The sequence below is a fragment of the Coregonus clupeaformis genome, unplaced genomic scaffold, assembly GCF_020615455.1.
Source record: "Coregonus clupeaformis isolate EN_2021a unplaced genomic scaffold, ASM2061545v1 scaf1902, whole genome shotgun sequence".
NCBI lineage: Eukaryota > Metazoa > Chordata > Actinopteri > Salmoniformes > Salmonidae > Coregonus > Coregonus clupeaformis.
This window is the reverse complement of record NW_025535356.1, coordinates 1-16,285: the sequence shown is the minus strand read 5'-3', so window position 1 is coordinate 16,285 and position 16,285 is coordinate 1. Positions and strand designations below refer to the sequence as shown.

The window sequence follows — 16,285 nt, the reverse complement described above, 5'->3', positions numbered from 1 at the left end:
TTATGGCATCAGCTAATGGGGATCCAAGTCAAATCAAATCAAATTAACTGTGTATGTTTAAATGCAACATGAAGTCTCTGTTTGAACTCTGACCACAGACAGTAAAAGTGTTGTCATTGTTAATGGTTCTTCAACAATGTTCAGAAATATTGACTGTTCTGTTATTTCTTATTGTAGCTGAGTGAGCTGTGACTTACATCTAAAATGAGTGTCTCTGGGGAGAGAGAGGAGGAGACCACTGCCTCTAAAATGAGTCACTCTGGGGAGAGAGAGGAGGAGACCACTGTCTCTAAAATGAGTCTCTCTGGGGAGAGAGAGGAGGGTACCACTGCCTCTAAAATGAGTCTCTCTGTGGAGAGAGAGGAGGAGACCACTGCCTCTAAAATGAGTCTCTCTGGGGAGAGAGAGGAGGAGACCACTGCCTCTAAAATGAGTCTCTCTGGGGAGAGAGAGGAGGAGACCACTGGCTCTAAAATGAGTCTCTCTGGGGAGAGAGAGGAGGGGACCACTGCCTCTAAAATGAGTCTCTCTGGGGAGAGAGAGGAGGGGACCACTGGCTCTAAAATGAGTCTCTCTGGGGAGAGAGAGGAGGGGACCACTGCCTCTAAAATGACTCAAGACACCAGTTCTAAGAGGTAAGAGTTTACATGTAAAATATACAGTTCTCTTAAAGATATAAAACTAAAGGGAAAAGTTTTCCCAAATTACATCAAATGTAGTTCTACATCATTCATTTAAAAGTCCCCAAATCGATTTACCAATTGCAGACTGTAGCTTTATAAAGAAACATCAGGACTTCTATGAGTTCAGCTATACACTTGTTGAAATGATGTAGATGAGGTACTGATGATATATTGATGAGGTGATCTGCCTCCCTGTTTTGTTCAGTGTCCAGAAGCCCAGAGCAGAGTCACCTGCCCCCAGCCTGCTATCAATGAAGAGTGATCAGCCACCTGCTTTCAGCCAGGAACCATTACCAGATGACAATAAGGAAGTGGAGAGTTTGGACAGTGAGGATGCATTAAAGATCACACACAACCTTCTGGACAGAAGAAGCAAGACTGTGTTTCATACAATATTACAAAGAACGGGACAAAGGCCCCTCTAACACACACACACACACACACACACACACACACACACACACACACACACACACACACACACACACACACACACACACACACACACACATGAACTTATGAGTCCCAACTCTCATTGTTTTCCTACAGGTCAAACTCTTCTGACAGTCCAACAAGACATTAAGGCTAAACTGAAACACAAGTATCAACACATATCTGAAGGAATTAGACACCATGGAAACCAAAGTCTGTTAAAGGACATCTACACAGAGCTCTACATCACAGAGGGTGGAAGTGGAGGGGTCAATAATGAACATGAGGTGAGACTGATAGAGATGGCATCCAAGAAACAAACCACACAAGAGACACCAATCAAATGCAACGACATCTTCAAGCCTTTAGCTGGACAAGACAAACCTATCAGAACTGTGCTGACAAAAGGAATCGCTGGCATTGGAAAAACAGTCTCTGTGCAGAAGGTCATCCTTGACTGGGCAGAGGGAAAAGCAAATCAGGACGTTCATTTCATGTTTCCTCTTCCTTTCCGTGATCTGAACCTGAAAAAGGACCAATACAGTCTGATGCAACTTCTTTCCCACTACTTATCAGAGCTGAAAGAGATTGACAACATTGAAGATGGTGAAACCAAAACTGTTTTCATTTTTGATGGTCTGGATGAGTGTCGACTTCCTCTAGACTTCAAAAACAATGAGAGGTGCTGTGATGTCACGAAGCCAACCTCAGTGGACGTGCTGCTGACAAACCTCATCAAGGGGAATCTGCTTCCCTCTGCTCTCCTCTGGATAACCTCACGGCCTGCAGCAGCCAATCAGATCCCTCCTGAGTCTGTTGACCAGGTGACAGAGGTACGAGGGTTCAATGATCCACAGAAGGAGGAGTACTTCAGGAAGAAAATCACAGATCAGAATCTGGCCAATGAAATCATCACCCACATAAAAACATCAAGGAGCCTCCACATCATGTGCCACATGCCAGTCTTCTGTTGGATATCAGCCACTGTCCTTGAGATGATGCTGAAAGAGGCAGAGAAGGATGAAGTCCCCAAAACTCTGACCCAGATGTTCACACACTTCACGCTCATCCAAATCATTGTGAAGAACAAGAAGTACAACAAAGCCACAGAGACAAACCCAAAGGAACTGTCTCAGTCAGACAAAGAGATGATCCTGAAACTGGCAAAGCTGGCTTTCCAACAGCTGCAGAAGGGCAACCTGATCTTCTATGAGGAGGACCTGAGAGAGTGTGGCCTTGATGTCACAGAGGCATCAGAGTACTCAGCATTGTGTACAGAGATCTTTAAAGAAGAATCTGGGCTGAACCAAGACAAGGTCTACAGCTTTGTGCATCTGAGCATGCAGGAGTTTCTAGCAGCAGTGCATGCTTTAGAATCATGTCTGGACAAGAAGGAAAATGTTTTTTCCACCACTAGTGAGGATTACATTTACATTTTACATGAAGAGGAGGAGTCAATCCAGTTGTTTGACTTACACAGGAGAGCAGTGGACCAGGCCTTGAAGAGTGAGAATGGACACCTGGACCTGTTCCTCCGCTTCCTTCTGGGTCTCTCACTGGAGTCCAATCAGAATCTGTTACGAGGCCTTCTGACACAGACAGGAAGTACAACACAGAGCAATGAGGAAACAGTTGAGAGAACAGTCAGGTACCTTTCAGACAACATCAAATGGGAATCCTCACCAGAAAGGATCATCAACTTGTTCCACTGTCTGAATGAACTTGGTGCCAACTCTCTAGTTGAAGAAATGCAAACCTCCCTGCGATCAGGAACTCTTTCAGAAACAGAGCTAGAACCTCACCAATGTTCAGCCCTGGCCTACCTGTTACTGATGTCAGAGGAGGTGCTGGAGGAGTTTGACCTGAAGACATACACCACATCAGAGGAAGGTTATCAGAGGTTGCTGCCGGTAGTGAAAACCTGCAAGAGAGCACGGTAAGTTCTGCTATTGAGTTGATGTATACAGTATCATTATTCTGAAGGATTTGTATATCTAACAGATGATCTCCTCTCTCCAGACTGGATCGCTGTGACCTCACATATGAATCCTGTGAGACTCTGGCTTCAGCTCTGCAGACACCAAACTCCCCCCTGAGAGAACTGGACCTCAGCTACAATAACCTGGGAGACAGAGGAGTGGAGCTGCTCTGTGTTGGACTAACCAGTACACTCTGCAACATACAGACACTAGTGTGAGTTAAATATCTTCAGTATCCACTGTGAGTGTTTATATATTATGTATGTAGTTAGTATGTGTATGTTTTTAACATTATTTTAACATCTTGGTAAATATGCAGAAACATACATAAAATGTGATAAATATATCAAACTAAGGTTAAATATCTTGAGTGAGTTAGTATGTTTTTAATATTGGTTAATCATGTGTCCTTCTGTTATTGTCTTAATGCATCTCATTATTCTTAAAGCTTTGCATATTTAACAGTGTATCACTATATCTCCTATCTCCAGACTGTCTGGCTGTAAACTCACATATGAATCCTGTGAGACTCTGGCTTCAGCTCTGCAGACACCAAACTCCCCCCTGAGAGAACTGGACCTCAGCTACAATGACCTGGGAGACAGAGGAGTGGAGCTGCTCTGTGTTGGACTAACCAGTTCACTCTGCAACATACAGACACTAGTGTGAGTTAACTATCTTCAGTATCCACTGTGAGTGTTTATATATTATGTATGTACTGTATACTGAACAAGAATATAAACGCAACATGCAACAATTTGAAAGGTTTTACTGAGTTACAGTTCATATGAGGAAATCAGTCAATTGAAATAAATTCATTAGAACCCTAATCTATGGATTTCACATAAATGGGAATTCAGATATGCATCTGTTGGTCACAGATACCTTTTAAAAAATAAGTATGGGTGTGTATCAGAAAACCAGTCCGTATCTGGTGTGACCACCATTTGCCTCATGCAGCGCAACAAATCTCCTTCTCATAGAGTTGATCAGGCTGTTGATTGTGGCCTGTGGAATGTTGTCCCACTCCTCTTCAATGGCTGTGCGAAGTTGCTGAAAACTGCCGGGAACTGGAAGACGCTGTCGTACACGTCGATCCAGAGCATCCCAAACATGCATGTCTGGTGAGTATGCAGTCCATGGAAGAACTGGGACATTTTCAGCTTCCAGGAATTGTATACAGATCCTTGCGACACGGGGCCGTGCATTATCATGCTGAAACATGAGGTGATGGCGGCAGATGAATGGCACGACAATGGGCCTCAGGATCTCGTCACGGTATCTCTGTGCATTCAAATTCCCATCGATAAAATGCGATCGTGTTCATTGTCCGTAGCTTATGCCTGCCCATACCATAACCCCACCGCCACCATGGGGCACTCTGTTCACAACGTTGACCTCAGCAAACCGCTTGCCCACACAATGCCATCACGACGCCATACACGCTTTCTGCCATCTTCCCAGTACAGTTGAAACCGGGATTCATCCGTGAAGAGCACATGTCTCCAGCGTGCCAGTGGCCATCGAAGGTGAGCATTTGCCCACTGAAGGCGGTTACGACGCCAAACTGCAGTCAGGTCAAGACCCTGGTGAGGATGACGAGTACGCAGATGAGCTTCCCTGAGAAGGTTTCTGACTATTTGTGCAGAAATTATTCGGTTGTGAAAACCCACAGTTAAATCAGCTGTCCTGGTGGCTTGTCTCAGACCATCCTGCAGGTGAAGAAGCCGGATGTGGAGGTCCTGGGCTGGCGTGTTTACACATGGTCTGCGGTTGCGAGGCCGGTTGGATGTACTGCCAAATTCTCTAAAATGATGTTGGAGGCGGTTTATGGTAGAGAAATTAACATAAAATTCTCTAGCAACAGCTCTGGTGGACATTCCTGCAGTCATCATGCCAATTGCACACTCCCTCAAAACTTGACACATCTGTTTCATTGTGTTGTGTGACAAAACTGCACATTTCAGAGTGGCCTTTTATTGTCCCCAGCACAAGGTGCACCTGTGTAATGATCATGCAGTTTAATCAGCTTCTTGATATACCACACCTGTCAGGTGAATGGATTATCTTAACAAAATTGATTATCTTAACAAAGGAGAAATGCTCACTAACAGGGATCTAAACAAATTTATGCACAACATTTGAGAGAAATAAGCTTTTGTGCGTATGGAACATATCTGGGATCTTTTATTTCAGCTCATGAAACGTGGGACCAACACTTTACATGTTGGGTTTATATTTCTGTTCAGTATAGTTAGTATGTGTATGTTTTCAACATTATTTTAACATTTTGGGACATATCCAGAAACATACATAACAACATATATCAAACTAAGGTAAATATCTTGAGTGAGTTAGTATGTTTTTAACATTGGTTAATCATGTGTCCTTCTGTTATTATCTTAATGCATCTCATTATTCTTAAAGCTTTGCATATTTAACAGTGTATCACTATATTTCCTCTCTCCAGACTGTCTGGCTGTAAACTCACATATGAATCCTGTGAGACTCTGGCTTCAGCTCTGCAGACACCAAACTCCCCCCTGAGAGAACTGGACCTCAGCTACAATGACCTGGGAGACAGAGGAGTGGAGCTGCTCTGTGTTGGACTAACCAGTCCACTCTGCAACATACAGACACTAGTGTGAGTTAACTTTCTTCAGTATGAGTTATTATGTGGATGTTTCAGACATTTGTTAATCATGTGCTCTTCTGTCCTCTAGTCTAGGTCAGTGTGGTCTGACAGAGGGTTGCTGTTCAGATCTGGCCTCAGTCCTGAGTTCACCCAACTCACAACTGAAACAACTGGAGCTGAGAGACAATGACCTGCAGGACTCAGGAGTTACACTGCTGTCTGCTGGACTGGAGGATCCAGACTGTAAACTACACACACTGGGGTATGTACAGCTGTTTCAGTCAGGTCGGTACTGAGCTTAGTAAAACAAATACTCTGAACATCTGATGTTTCATCACAATGTTTGTGTCATGGACAAATGTATGGGTGTCCTACAAGATGATTGACACCAGTCCACCAACCTAGACAGCTGTTGTGTCTCTCTGTAGTCTGTCTGGCTGTCTGGTCACAGAGGAGGGCTGTGCTGCTCTGTCTTCAGCTCTGAGGTCAATCCCCTCCCACCTGAAAGAGCTGGACCTGAGCTACAATCACCCAGGAGACTCTGCAGGGGGACTGCTTTCAGCTGCTCTGGTGGATCCCACAGATAAACTGATGAAGCTGAAGTAAGTCAGAATAGATGTCCTAATAGTGTGAGCAGTGGTTGTGTCCTATGTAGTGTAGTAGGTTCAGTAACATGAGGACATGATGGTAGAATACAGGAGACGTTTACCCAGCAGGCTTAGCACTCCAACACAGCATACATCATCACCACATTAATACTCTTCTTCTGCATCTCTGATATCCTGTTGGAATTGTACTCTGTTCTGTATGCAGTAGGTAGGCTAGAATACCTGTATGTCTCTAGTAATGAATTGTACTCTGTTCTGAATGGAGTAGGTTGGATAGAATACCTGTATGTCTCTAGTAATGAATTGTACTCTGTTCTGTATGCAGTATGTAGGACAGAATACCTGTATGTCTCTAGTAATGAACTTGGATAGTGCACCAGAACACAACACTATGGTTTAAATGTTGACTGCTGTATTAGGTCTTTGTCAGTCAATAACCTGTTTCTCCTACAGTGTGGATCATGGTGGAGAGTTCAGGCTGAAACCAGGGCTGAGGAAATGTAAGTCTCTTCAATCCTAATCAACTGCATATTCAGAACCATAGTGATATAGTAACTAATCAATACTTGTTCTCTACCTACAAAACAACATTTTATATGAAGATGTGGTTTGATTAAACTCTCCTTTTGTCTACAGATGCCTGTCATATCAACCTGGACCCAAATACAGCAAACCCAAACCTGATACTGTCTGAGGGGAACAGGAAGGTGACACGGGTGGAGGAGAAGCAGCATTATGAAGACCATCCAGACAGATTTGACCATCATCCCCAAGTTCTCTGCAGAGAAGTCTTATCTGGATCTCGTTATTACTGGGAGGTGGAGATGGATGGTGACATTTCTCATATTGGTGTGGTGTACAAAGGAATGCAGAGGAAGGGAGAGATGGAGGATGACAGTTGGATTGGAGCCAATAGGAAGTCCTGGTGTTTATTCTGCTATGACAGTGGTTATCACTTTCACCATGCTGGAGTCATCAGATCCATCCCTGGTCCTGTTTCTAACAGCGTTGGAGTGTGTCTGGACTGGCCAGCTGGTACTTTGTCCTTCTATAGCGTGTCCTCCTCTGGTACACTGACACACCTTTACACAGAACACACCACATTCACTGAACCCCTCTATCCTGGGTTTGGGTTTGGGGTTTACTCCTCCTCCTCAGTGACCCTGTGTCAGATAGATGACCAACACATTCAAAGGTGAGTCATAGCAATGTTTCATCATGTGTTTTCCTCTGGAATCATTCCTACAATTAGATTAGTAGTAGTGGTGTGTTTTAATGTGTTCTGTTGGACCTACAGACAGTTAGATTAGTAGTAGTGGTGTGTTTTAATGTGTTCTGTTGGACCTACAGACAGTTAGATTAGTGGTGGTGGTGTGTTTTAATGTGTTCTGTTGGATCTACAGACAGTTAGATTAGTGGTGGTGGTGTGTTTTAATGTGTTCTGTTGGACTTACAGACAGTTAGATTAGTGGTGTGTTTTAATGTGTTCTGTTGGACCTACAGACAGTTAGATTAGTAGTAGTGGTGTGTTTTAATGTGTTCTGTTGGACCTACAGACAGTTAGATAAGTAGTAGTGGTTTGTTTTAATGTGTTCTGTTGGACCTACATACAGTTAGATTAGTAGTAGTGGTGTTTTTTAATGTGTTCTGTTGGACCTACAGACAGTTAGATTAGTGGTGGTGGTGTGTTTTTAATGTGTTCTGTTGGACCTACAGACAGTTAGATTAGTAGTGGTGGTGTGTTTTTAATGTGTTCTGTTGGACCTACAGACAGTTAGATTAGTGTGGTGGTGTGTTAATGTGTTCTGTTGGACCTACAGACAGTTAGATTAGTAGTAGTGGTGTGTTTTTAATGTGTTCTGTTGGATGTACAGATGTTTCCTCTCCTATGTCTCACTGTAGTGTCAGTTTCACTCTAACCACAAGAGGGCATCAGAACCTGTTAAAATGATACCTGGTGACTTCACGTCTCTAGGGGCTTTCATCAAGATAAGCGATGTCACCTGTAATGTCACCATCAGTATTGGCTTCATGGAAGTTGACATAGTGTTATGTCACATTTGGCAATGCACCCTACATAGGGAGCTGTTCTGTCACCCTTTATACACCCTTTGTATTGCTTATGAAGACTGTATGTATGCTATATAAAGCCTTTATAAGTTGTATTTAGTTTAATCACAGTCTATCCTTCTGCTTCTCCAACAGCAGAGACCATGGTGGAGAGTGTTGTATCAAGCCTGGACCTGAGAACACCAGAGACCAGATATGTGAGTGTTAACTGATCATTGTTTTAAAATCAAAATACGATTAAAGCGTTCTTGAGTCCCAGGCAAGGAACACAATCATGATCTATTTGGTCAAAACAAACTTAAAGGTAGAGTCAGCAATATGATGTAGATGCACAAAGTAAACATCATAGTGGGTAAACTTCTACAACAACTAAGGGCGTTGGAGCACGATGCTAAACTCCTCTGTTTTGGTCCCGTGGCTACCACACTGTAAGAGAGTGAAGAGAACCCGTGCACCTGGGCAGATACTGTGTGAGAGAGAAGTCAGGCATCTTGCTCATCACAATATCTGCGGTGCTGCTCGTACAACATCATTTAGCTGACTCTACCTTTAAGCTCTCATCCTGGGATCTACCAGAAATCAGGCCCCCAACATCTCCAAAACATGGACCAGAACCATGTTGTTTCCTGCTTCCACAAACATTCATTAATATAACACTAATGTGTAGATAATGAGGACTGTTGCTCACTTACATTCATTTTTATTACAAGTCTGTTTAATAATTATTAATTCATTATTACATGAGATTGTCCATTTTAAATAACAACTACTTTTGACTTCAGGGATTCCTCAGAGCTGTGAGACTTGTGACCATGTTGAGGTAAGTCATAATGTCAATTCTCACTTTTACATACCTTCAGGAGTCAGGCACAGTCTGAAAGCCAGGTGTGTACTGACCAACCATTCATACTGGGATATAGACAGCCTGTGTTCTGCTTTAGTAATATAAACACAGTCTGAAAGCCAGGTGTGTACTGACCAACCATTCATACTGGGATATAGACAGCCCTGTGTTCTGCTTTAGTAATATAAACACAGTCTGAAAGCCAGGTGTGTACTGACCAACCATTCATACTGGCATATAGACAGTCCTGTGTTCTGCTTTAGTAATATAAACACAGTCTGAAAGCCAGGTGTGTACTGACCAACCATTCATACTGGGATATAGACATTCCTGTGTTCTGCTTTAGTAATATAAACACAGTCTGAAAGCCAGGTGTGTACTGACCAACCATTCATACTGGGATATAGACAGTCCTGTGTTCTGCTTTAGTAATATAAACACAGTCTGAAAGCCAGGTGTGTACTGACCAACCATTCATACTGGGATATAGACAGTCCTGTGTTCTGCTTTAGTAATATAAACACAGTCTGAAAGCCAGGTGTGTACTGACCAACCATTCATACTGGGATATAGACAGTCCTGTGTTCTGCTTGTAGGAATGCAGGATTTTAGCTGTTGTCATATTGTTTCATTAGACAGTTTAATTGGATCAATCCCCAGCATTCCATGTAACATTGAATAAATACATTAGATTAGTTAACCAGTTAATGGGCCAGTTTCCCCGGACACAGAATAAGCCTAGTCCTGGACCTTAAAGAACTTCTATTGAAGCCTCCATTGATCATGCTTTAATTCCAGCACTACACTCAATCTGTGTCCAGGAAACTGGCCCCATATGTATAACTGACATGCTTGCCCTTGTTCAGGACTCCACACACTGGCTTCAGATTGAACCCTTGACTTCCACTGTCCAGGGAGTGACAATCTTCAGGTAAAATAACTACTTTTAACATTTAATTCCGCTTGCTAGTGTATTTCCCCATTACCTTTGGGAATAGGCTTCTAATCCAACCTCTCCATTTGACGATTGACCCTCTCTACCATATCTTGTTGTTGCCCTCAGGCACAGGACACCCAAAGGGCGTTATGAGTGCACAGTGTCTGGGCTCCGCTGGGTGTGTGACAGAGATGTCATTCTGAAGTATCACTTCAGGAACTGGGAACCCTACAGTCAACTTCTGAAAGACATGCAGTACGGACAAGGTGGTCCATTGCTGGACATCACTATGGAGTTAGGTGAACTGGAGGAAGTTCATCTGCCACACTTTGTCTGTTTAGGTAAAACCATATAGACATAGTATTCAGAAAGACATTTCCATGTAACTGAGTTTCACTTCCTGAATGAATGAATGAACTATTCTGGGAGTTTATTTACTGTGATCTGATACTGCATATTCTTTGTGATTTAGTTGGATGAATAATATAATATTTGTCTTTCTGTCTCCTTTTTATTGTGTTGTTCAGGGACCAACCCTTCCCTGAGGAATGAGATGAAGATTCTTCATGTAGAGGAACATGGAGTGTCTGTTGAGGAAGTGCATGAGGTCACCAGATTCCATGCTAAGATTCTCCATCCCAAGTTCTCAGCTATCTCTGTTATACTGAGCTATATCTTTTTTGGAACGTAGATGTCCACTGTGACGTGGTCCTCTATATGGCAGTAAAAAAAGGCAACAGTAATTTCACGGCTGTACATGCTCCTCAGAAACTCCAGTCAGAAAGAGGTGAGGCACTATCATTGAAGTGACAACAGTATGTTGAAACTTACTAAAGGAAAGCTGATAGTTTGTTGAAAATCTATAGATTAGAAAGACGACATGCATCTCTGTGAGAAATCTATTTCTGTCTCATTCATTTGAAGAGCCAGTAGACGGCACTCTTCTCTCTGTTCGAAGGAGAACCCAATGCCCCGGGGCAGTGAAGGGGATATTGCCCTGAGTAGTGTGCTGTCTTTCGCATGGGACATTAAACATGTTTCCTGACTCTCTGTGAACACTAAAGATCCCATGGCACTTATCATAAGAGTAGGGGTGTTAACCCCGGTGTCCTGGCTAAATTCACTATCTGGCCCTCATACCATCACGGCCACCTAATCATCCCCTGCTTCCAATTGGCTCAATCATCCCCTTTCCCCTGTAACACTTCCTGAGGTCGTTGCTGTAAAATAGACTCTTCTCAGTCAATTACCTGGTCAAATAAGGGTAAAATAAAAATAAAATAGTGTACACATTTTTTGATGTTGACAAAAAAGGATTGCTCAGTGAGCTGCATGTTGTGTGAATTATTAGACTACATTGTTCAGACTGACTACTACACTGCTCATTTTGTAGGCTGTTCGGGACCGGGAGAAATATCAGGTGTCCCAAGGATATTCAGAATTGGTCCTGTCAAGTCCAAACGGGTCCTTAAAGCTGAACAGTTGGTTTGCAGTCAAGAATCCCCATTCCTCCTCCATCAATCCAGAGGTGCAGTTTTAGCAGGCTGAGGACATGAATCTGTCATATTATATATTAATAACTGGAATATCATTCTATTTCTTTCACTCTCTCTCTGTCTGTTGTCTCAATCGTTGCACCATATGACCTTCTACAGAAGATTCAGCTGTTACCTGCAGACACCACACCAAGCTGTTGTAAGATGGTTATGAGAAACACAGGGGTTGACATTGAGATGGAGTTAATCGGGGTTGATGAGAGGACAGTATGGAGAGATATGGTACCAACAGGTAGGAGAATATGTCAATCATAACTTTGTTATCTTCTGACAGATGCTATTTAGTGATATAACCTCTTTTTGTTTCTTTCAGATGAATACATCCCTGAAACCCATTCAACTAGTAAGTAAACATGAGAGGTACAAACCAATGGCTTGAGGGCCAGTCGACATGGTTTACTGTTGGACTAGTCCTGATTATAAAAGGCTGTCTTCAAGAACAATGACATCTCCTCCAGGACTTGATGTAGATTAGCCTGGTTCTGAATGCCCCAATGACATCTCCTCCAGGACTTGATGTACATTAGCCTGGTTCTGAATGCCCCAATGACATCTCCTCCAGGACTTGATGTAGATTAGCCTGGTTCTGAATGCCCCAATGACATCTCCTCCAGGACTTGATGTAGATTAGCCTGGTTCTGAATGCCCCAATGACATCTCCTCCAGGACGTGATGTAGATTAGCCTGGTTCTGAATGCCCCAATGACATCTCCTCCAGGACGTGATGTAAATTAGCCTGGTTCTGAATGCCCCAGCCTGTTTTTCTACGTCTGTGAAAACCGACCCTAAATATGAATGAAACAGTAGTGGTGTGATGTGTTCATTGATTCAGGTTGTTATTGTTACAGAATGTGTTCTTAATGCAAAGATTAATAATACAATGAAGACTTTTACTGTAGGTCACTCTGAAAGAAGTCTGTTTCTAAATGTCTGAAATGTAAATGTGAATGAACACATGTAGTTATTTTGTAACCTGCCTCTCTCAGGTGCTGTGTTGGGGGTAGGGCGTCCGGCTGAGAGCAGTCTGACTGGTTCTGCAGAGCAGCAGCTGCGTTCTGTACGGACAGAGTTTGTGAGACGAGTGTCAGGACCTGTCCTGGAAGGTCTGCTGGACGGGCTCCTGCAACACACAGTCATCAACCAGGAGGAAATGGAGTCAGTAAAGGTGATAGCTGAGAGGGCAGAGAAGGCACGTGACATCATCGACATGGTGTTGAGAAAAGGAACTGAGTCATGTTCCAGGATGATCAACCTTCTTGGGGAGCTGGACCCCTGTCTTTGGTCACAGCTTCAGATCTAAAGTTGTAGCCAACCCCTGGGTGTGGGGAGACCAGGCAGAATAGACAGGCAGGGTGGTTCAACATGGTCTTGTTGTCTGTTGCTTTAATTCAGGCTCCCAAAAATGTACAGAAAATGTCAATCAAACATGACCACTATAATAGCAATAAACTATCCAAAGGTCCAGCCACACAGCCTCTCTCCTTCTGCAGCCTCCTGGAGGTGTGGATCTTCTAGCAGGAGGGTCAGTTAGTCCTCCACTAGGTACCTAGCTGGACCCCTATCTAGCAGGAGGGTCAATTAGTCCTCCACTAGGTACCTAGCTGGACCCCTATCTAGCAGGAAGATCAGTTAGTCCTCCACTAGGTACCTAGCTGGACCCCTATCTAGCAGGAGGGTCAGTTAGTCCTCCACTAGGTACCTAGCTGGACCCCTATCTAGCAGGAAGATCAGTTAGTCCTCCACTAGGTACCTAGCTGGACCCCTATCTAGCAGGAGGATCAGTTAGTCCTCCACTAGGTACCTAGCTGGAACCCTATCTAGCAGGAGGGTCAGTTAGTCCTCCACTAGGAACCTAGCTGGACCCCTATCTAGCAGGAGGGTCAGTTAGTCCTCCACTATGTACCTAGCTGGACCCCTATCTAGCAGGAGGGTCAGTTAGTCCTCCACTAGGTACCTAGCTGGACCCCTATCTAGCAGGAGGGTCAGTTAGTCCTCCACTAGGTACCTAGCTGGACCCCTATCTAGCAGGAGGGTCAGTTAGTCCTCCACTAGGTACCTAGCTGGACCCCTATCTAGCAGGAGGGTCAGTTAGTCCTCCACTAGGTACCTAGCTGGACCCCTATCTAGCAGGAGGGTCAGTTAGTCCTCCACTAGGTACCTAGCTGGACCCCTATCTAGCAGGAGGGTCAGTTAGTCCTCCACTAGGTACCTAGGTATGGACCCCTATCTAGCAGGAGGGTCAGTTAGTCCTCCACTAGGTACCTAGGTATGGACCCCTATCTAGCAGGAGGGTCAGTTAGTCCTCCACTAGGTACCTAGCTGGACCCCTATCTAGCAGGAGGGTCAGTTAGTCCTCCACTAGGTACCTAGGTATGGACCCCTATCTAGCAGGAGGGTCAGTTAGTCCTCCACTAGGTACCTAGCTGGACCCCTATCTAGCAGGAGGGTCAGTTAGTCCTCCACTAGGTACCTAGCTGGACCCCTATCTAGCAGGAGGGTCAGTTAGTCCTCCACTAGGTACCTAGCTGGACCCCTATCTAGCAGGAGGATCAGTTAGTCCTCCACTAGGTACCTAGCTGGACCCCTATCTAGCAGGAGGGTCAGTTAGTCCTACACTAGGTACCTAGCTGGACACCTATCTAGCAGGAAGATCAGTTAGTCCTCCACTAGGTACCTAGCTGGACCCCTATCTAGCAGGAGGGTCAGTTAGTCCTCCACTAGGTACCTAGCTGGACCCCTATCTAGCAGGAGGGTCAGTTAGTCCTCCACTAGGTACCTAGCTGGACCCCTATCTAGCAGGAGGGTCAGTTAGTCCTCCACTAGGTACCTAGCTGGACCCCTTTCTAGCAGAACATGTTGATACAACTCTGTCTCTCTCTCACACCAACACACCTACCTACCTGATGTCTGTGTATTTTAAACTTTAGATTTTAAATGTCATTGTATACGCACTGGAGAGTGGCTGAAGGACATATAAGGAGCTGTTCAACCTCTCACCCCTTTACCAATGACTTGAGAGTGGCTGAAGGACACATAAGGAGCTGTTCAACCTCTCTCCCCTTTACCAATGACTTGAGAGTGGCTGAAGGACATATAAGGAGCTGTGCAACCTCTCACCCCTTTACCAATGACTTGAGAGTGGCTGAAGGACATATAAGGAGCTGTTCAACCTCTCACCCCTTTACCAATGACTTGAGAGTGGCTGAAGGACACATAAGGAGCTGTTCAACCTCTCTCCCCTTTACCAATGACTTGAGAGTGGCTGAAGGACATATAAGGAGCTGTTCAACCTCTCACCTCTTTACCAATGACTTGAGAGTGGCTGAAGGACATATAAGGAGCTGTTCAACCTCTCACCCCTTTACCAATGACTTGAGAGTGGCTGAAGGACATATAAGGAGCTGTTCAACCTCTCACCCCTTTACCAATGACTTGAGAGTGGCTGAAGGACATATAAGGAGCTGTTCAACCTCTCTCCCCTTTACCAATGACTTGAGAGGCTGAAGGACATATAAGGAGCTGTTCAACCTCTCTCCCCTTTACCAATGACTTGAGAGAGGCTGAAGGACATATAAGGAGCTGCTCAACCTCTCACCCCTTTACCAATGACTTGAGAGTGGCTGAAGGACATATAAGGAGCTGCTCAACCTCTCACCCCTTTACCAATGACTTGAGAGTGGCTGAAGGACATATAAGGAGCTGTTCAACCTCTCACCCCTTTACCAATGAATTGAGAGTGGCTGAAGGACCAATCAGGCCCCATCTATACACAATGTTTTACTAAATGTTTTATAACGTTGTATTTTTCTATGTGTATCTACCTGCCCAGGGACTACAGCTAAATCTGGCACATTTACAGAAATGTTGATTGATGTGCAGTATCCCTGTCAAATACATGTTGTACATGTCAATTAAAAGGAATGTATTGTGACTTAGAATGTTGTTTAACAATATGGAAAAAAGCAATAAAGTCAACCGCCTTTATAGCACAAATAATATTATAGCATTGACAATTGTTAACAGCATTGAAAGTAATGATTACTAGACAGTTGTCATGGTAAAAGTTAATACAAATAACATTATTTATGATGCTACTATTAATAATAATAATAATATTATTATAATAATCAATTTTAGAAAACACTTTAAAATCCCACCGTTAATTAGATTAGATGAGTTTATTAGTCACATGGAGAGGGACGCAAAATCTTGTGCTCTGGGTTCCAACAGCGCAGGTCAAAATAAATCAAATCAAGAGAAGTGAATGAGACAAGATAAAGATGATAATAATATGTAGACATTTACAACTGGGTGGTGGGGGCAGGGTAAGAGTCTGTTGGGTGGTGGGGGCAGGGTAAGAGTCTGTTGGGTGGTGGGGGCAGGGTAAGAGTCTGTTGGCTGGTGGGGGGCAGGGTAAGAGTCTATTGGGTGGTGGTGGGGGGCAGGGTAAGAGTCTATTGGGTGGTGGTGGGGCAGGGTAAGAGTCTATTGGGTGGTGGTGGGGGCAGGGTAAGAGTATGTTGGATGGTGGTGGGGGGCAG

General features: G+C 44.0%; 2 protein-coding genes across 2 annotated transcripts; both read left to right on the top strand.

Moving 5' to 3' along the window:
- The first annotated feature begins 549 nt into the window (after positions 1–549).
- Positions 550–10,879, top strand: LOC121561138 (NACHT, LRR and PYD domains-containing protein 3-like). The gene is made up of 13 exons (XM_045218920.1): positions 550–635; positions 889–1,055; positions 1,233–3,051; positions 3,135–3,234; positions 3,728–3,759; positions 5,565–5,738; positions 5,818–5,991; positions 6,158–6,331; positions 6,791–6,837; positions 6,974–7,532; positions 8,546–8,572; positions 10,315–10,487; positions 10,716–10,879. The coding sequence occupies exons 1-13, from the start codon at positions 565–567 to the stop codon at positions 10,877–10,879; spliced, it is 3,681 nt and encodes a 1,226-aa protein (XP_045074855.1). The 5' UTR covers positions 550–564.
- LOC123487927 lies at positions 10,103–13,315 on the top strand. The gene is made up of 7 exons (XM_045218919.1): positions 10,103–10,182; positions 10,315–10,529; positions 10,716–10,975; positions 11,582–11,716; positions 11,844–11,976; positions 12,058–12,087; positions 12,731–13,315. Exons 3-7 carry the CDS (start codon positions 10,946–10,948, stop codon positions 13,042–13,044), a joined length of 642 nt encoding a protein of 213 aa, XP_045074854.1. The 5' UTR covers positions 10,103–10,182; positions 10,315–10,529; positions 10,716–10,945; the 3' UTR covers positions 13,045–13,315.
- Positions 13,316–16,285: the final 2,970 nt, after the last annotated feature.

Coding starts and splice junctions, on each gene's coding strand:
- LOC121561138 (XM_045218920.1), top strand. CDS start 565: ATGAGTCTCTCTGGGGAGAGAGAGGAGGGGACCACTGCCTCTAAAATG. Junction 3,052..3,134: donor AAAACCTGCAAGAGAGCACG/GTAAGTTCTGCT, acceptor TCCTCTCTCCAG/ACTGGATCGCTGTGACCTCA. Junction 3,760..5,564: donor TGCAACATACAGACACTAGT/GTGAGTTAACTA, acceptor TCCTCTCTCCAG/ACTGTCTGGCTGTAAACTCA.
- LOC123487927 (XM_045218919.1), top strand. CDS start 10,946: ATGCTCCTCAGAAACTCCAGTCAGAAAGAG. Junction 11,717..11,843: donor CCTCCTCCATCAATCCAGAG/GTGCAGTTTTAG, acceptor GACCTTCTACAG/AAGATTCAGCTGTTACCTGC. Junction 11,977..12,057: donor GAGAGATATGGTACCAACAG/GTAGGAGAATAT, acceptor TGTTTCTTTCAG/ATGAATACATCCCTGAAACC.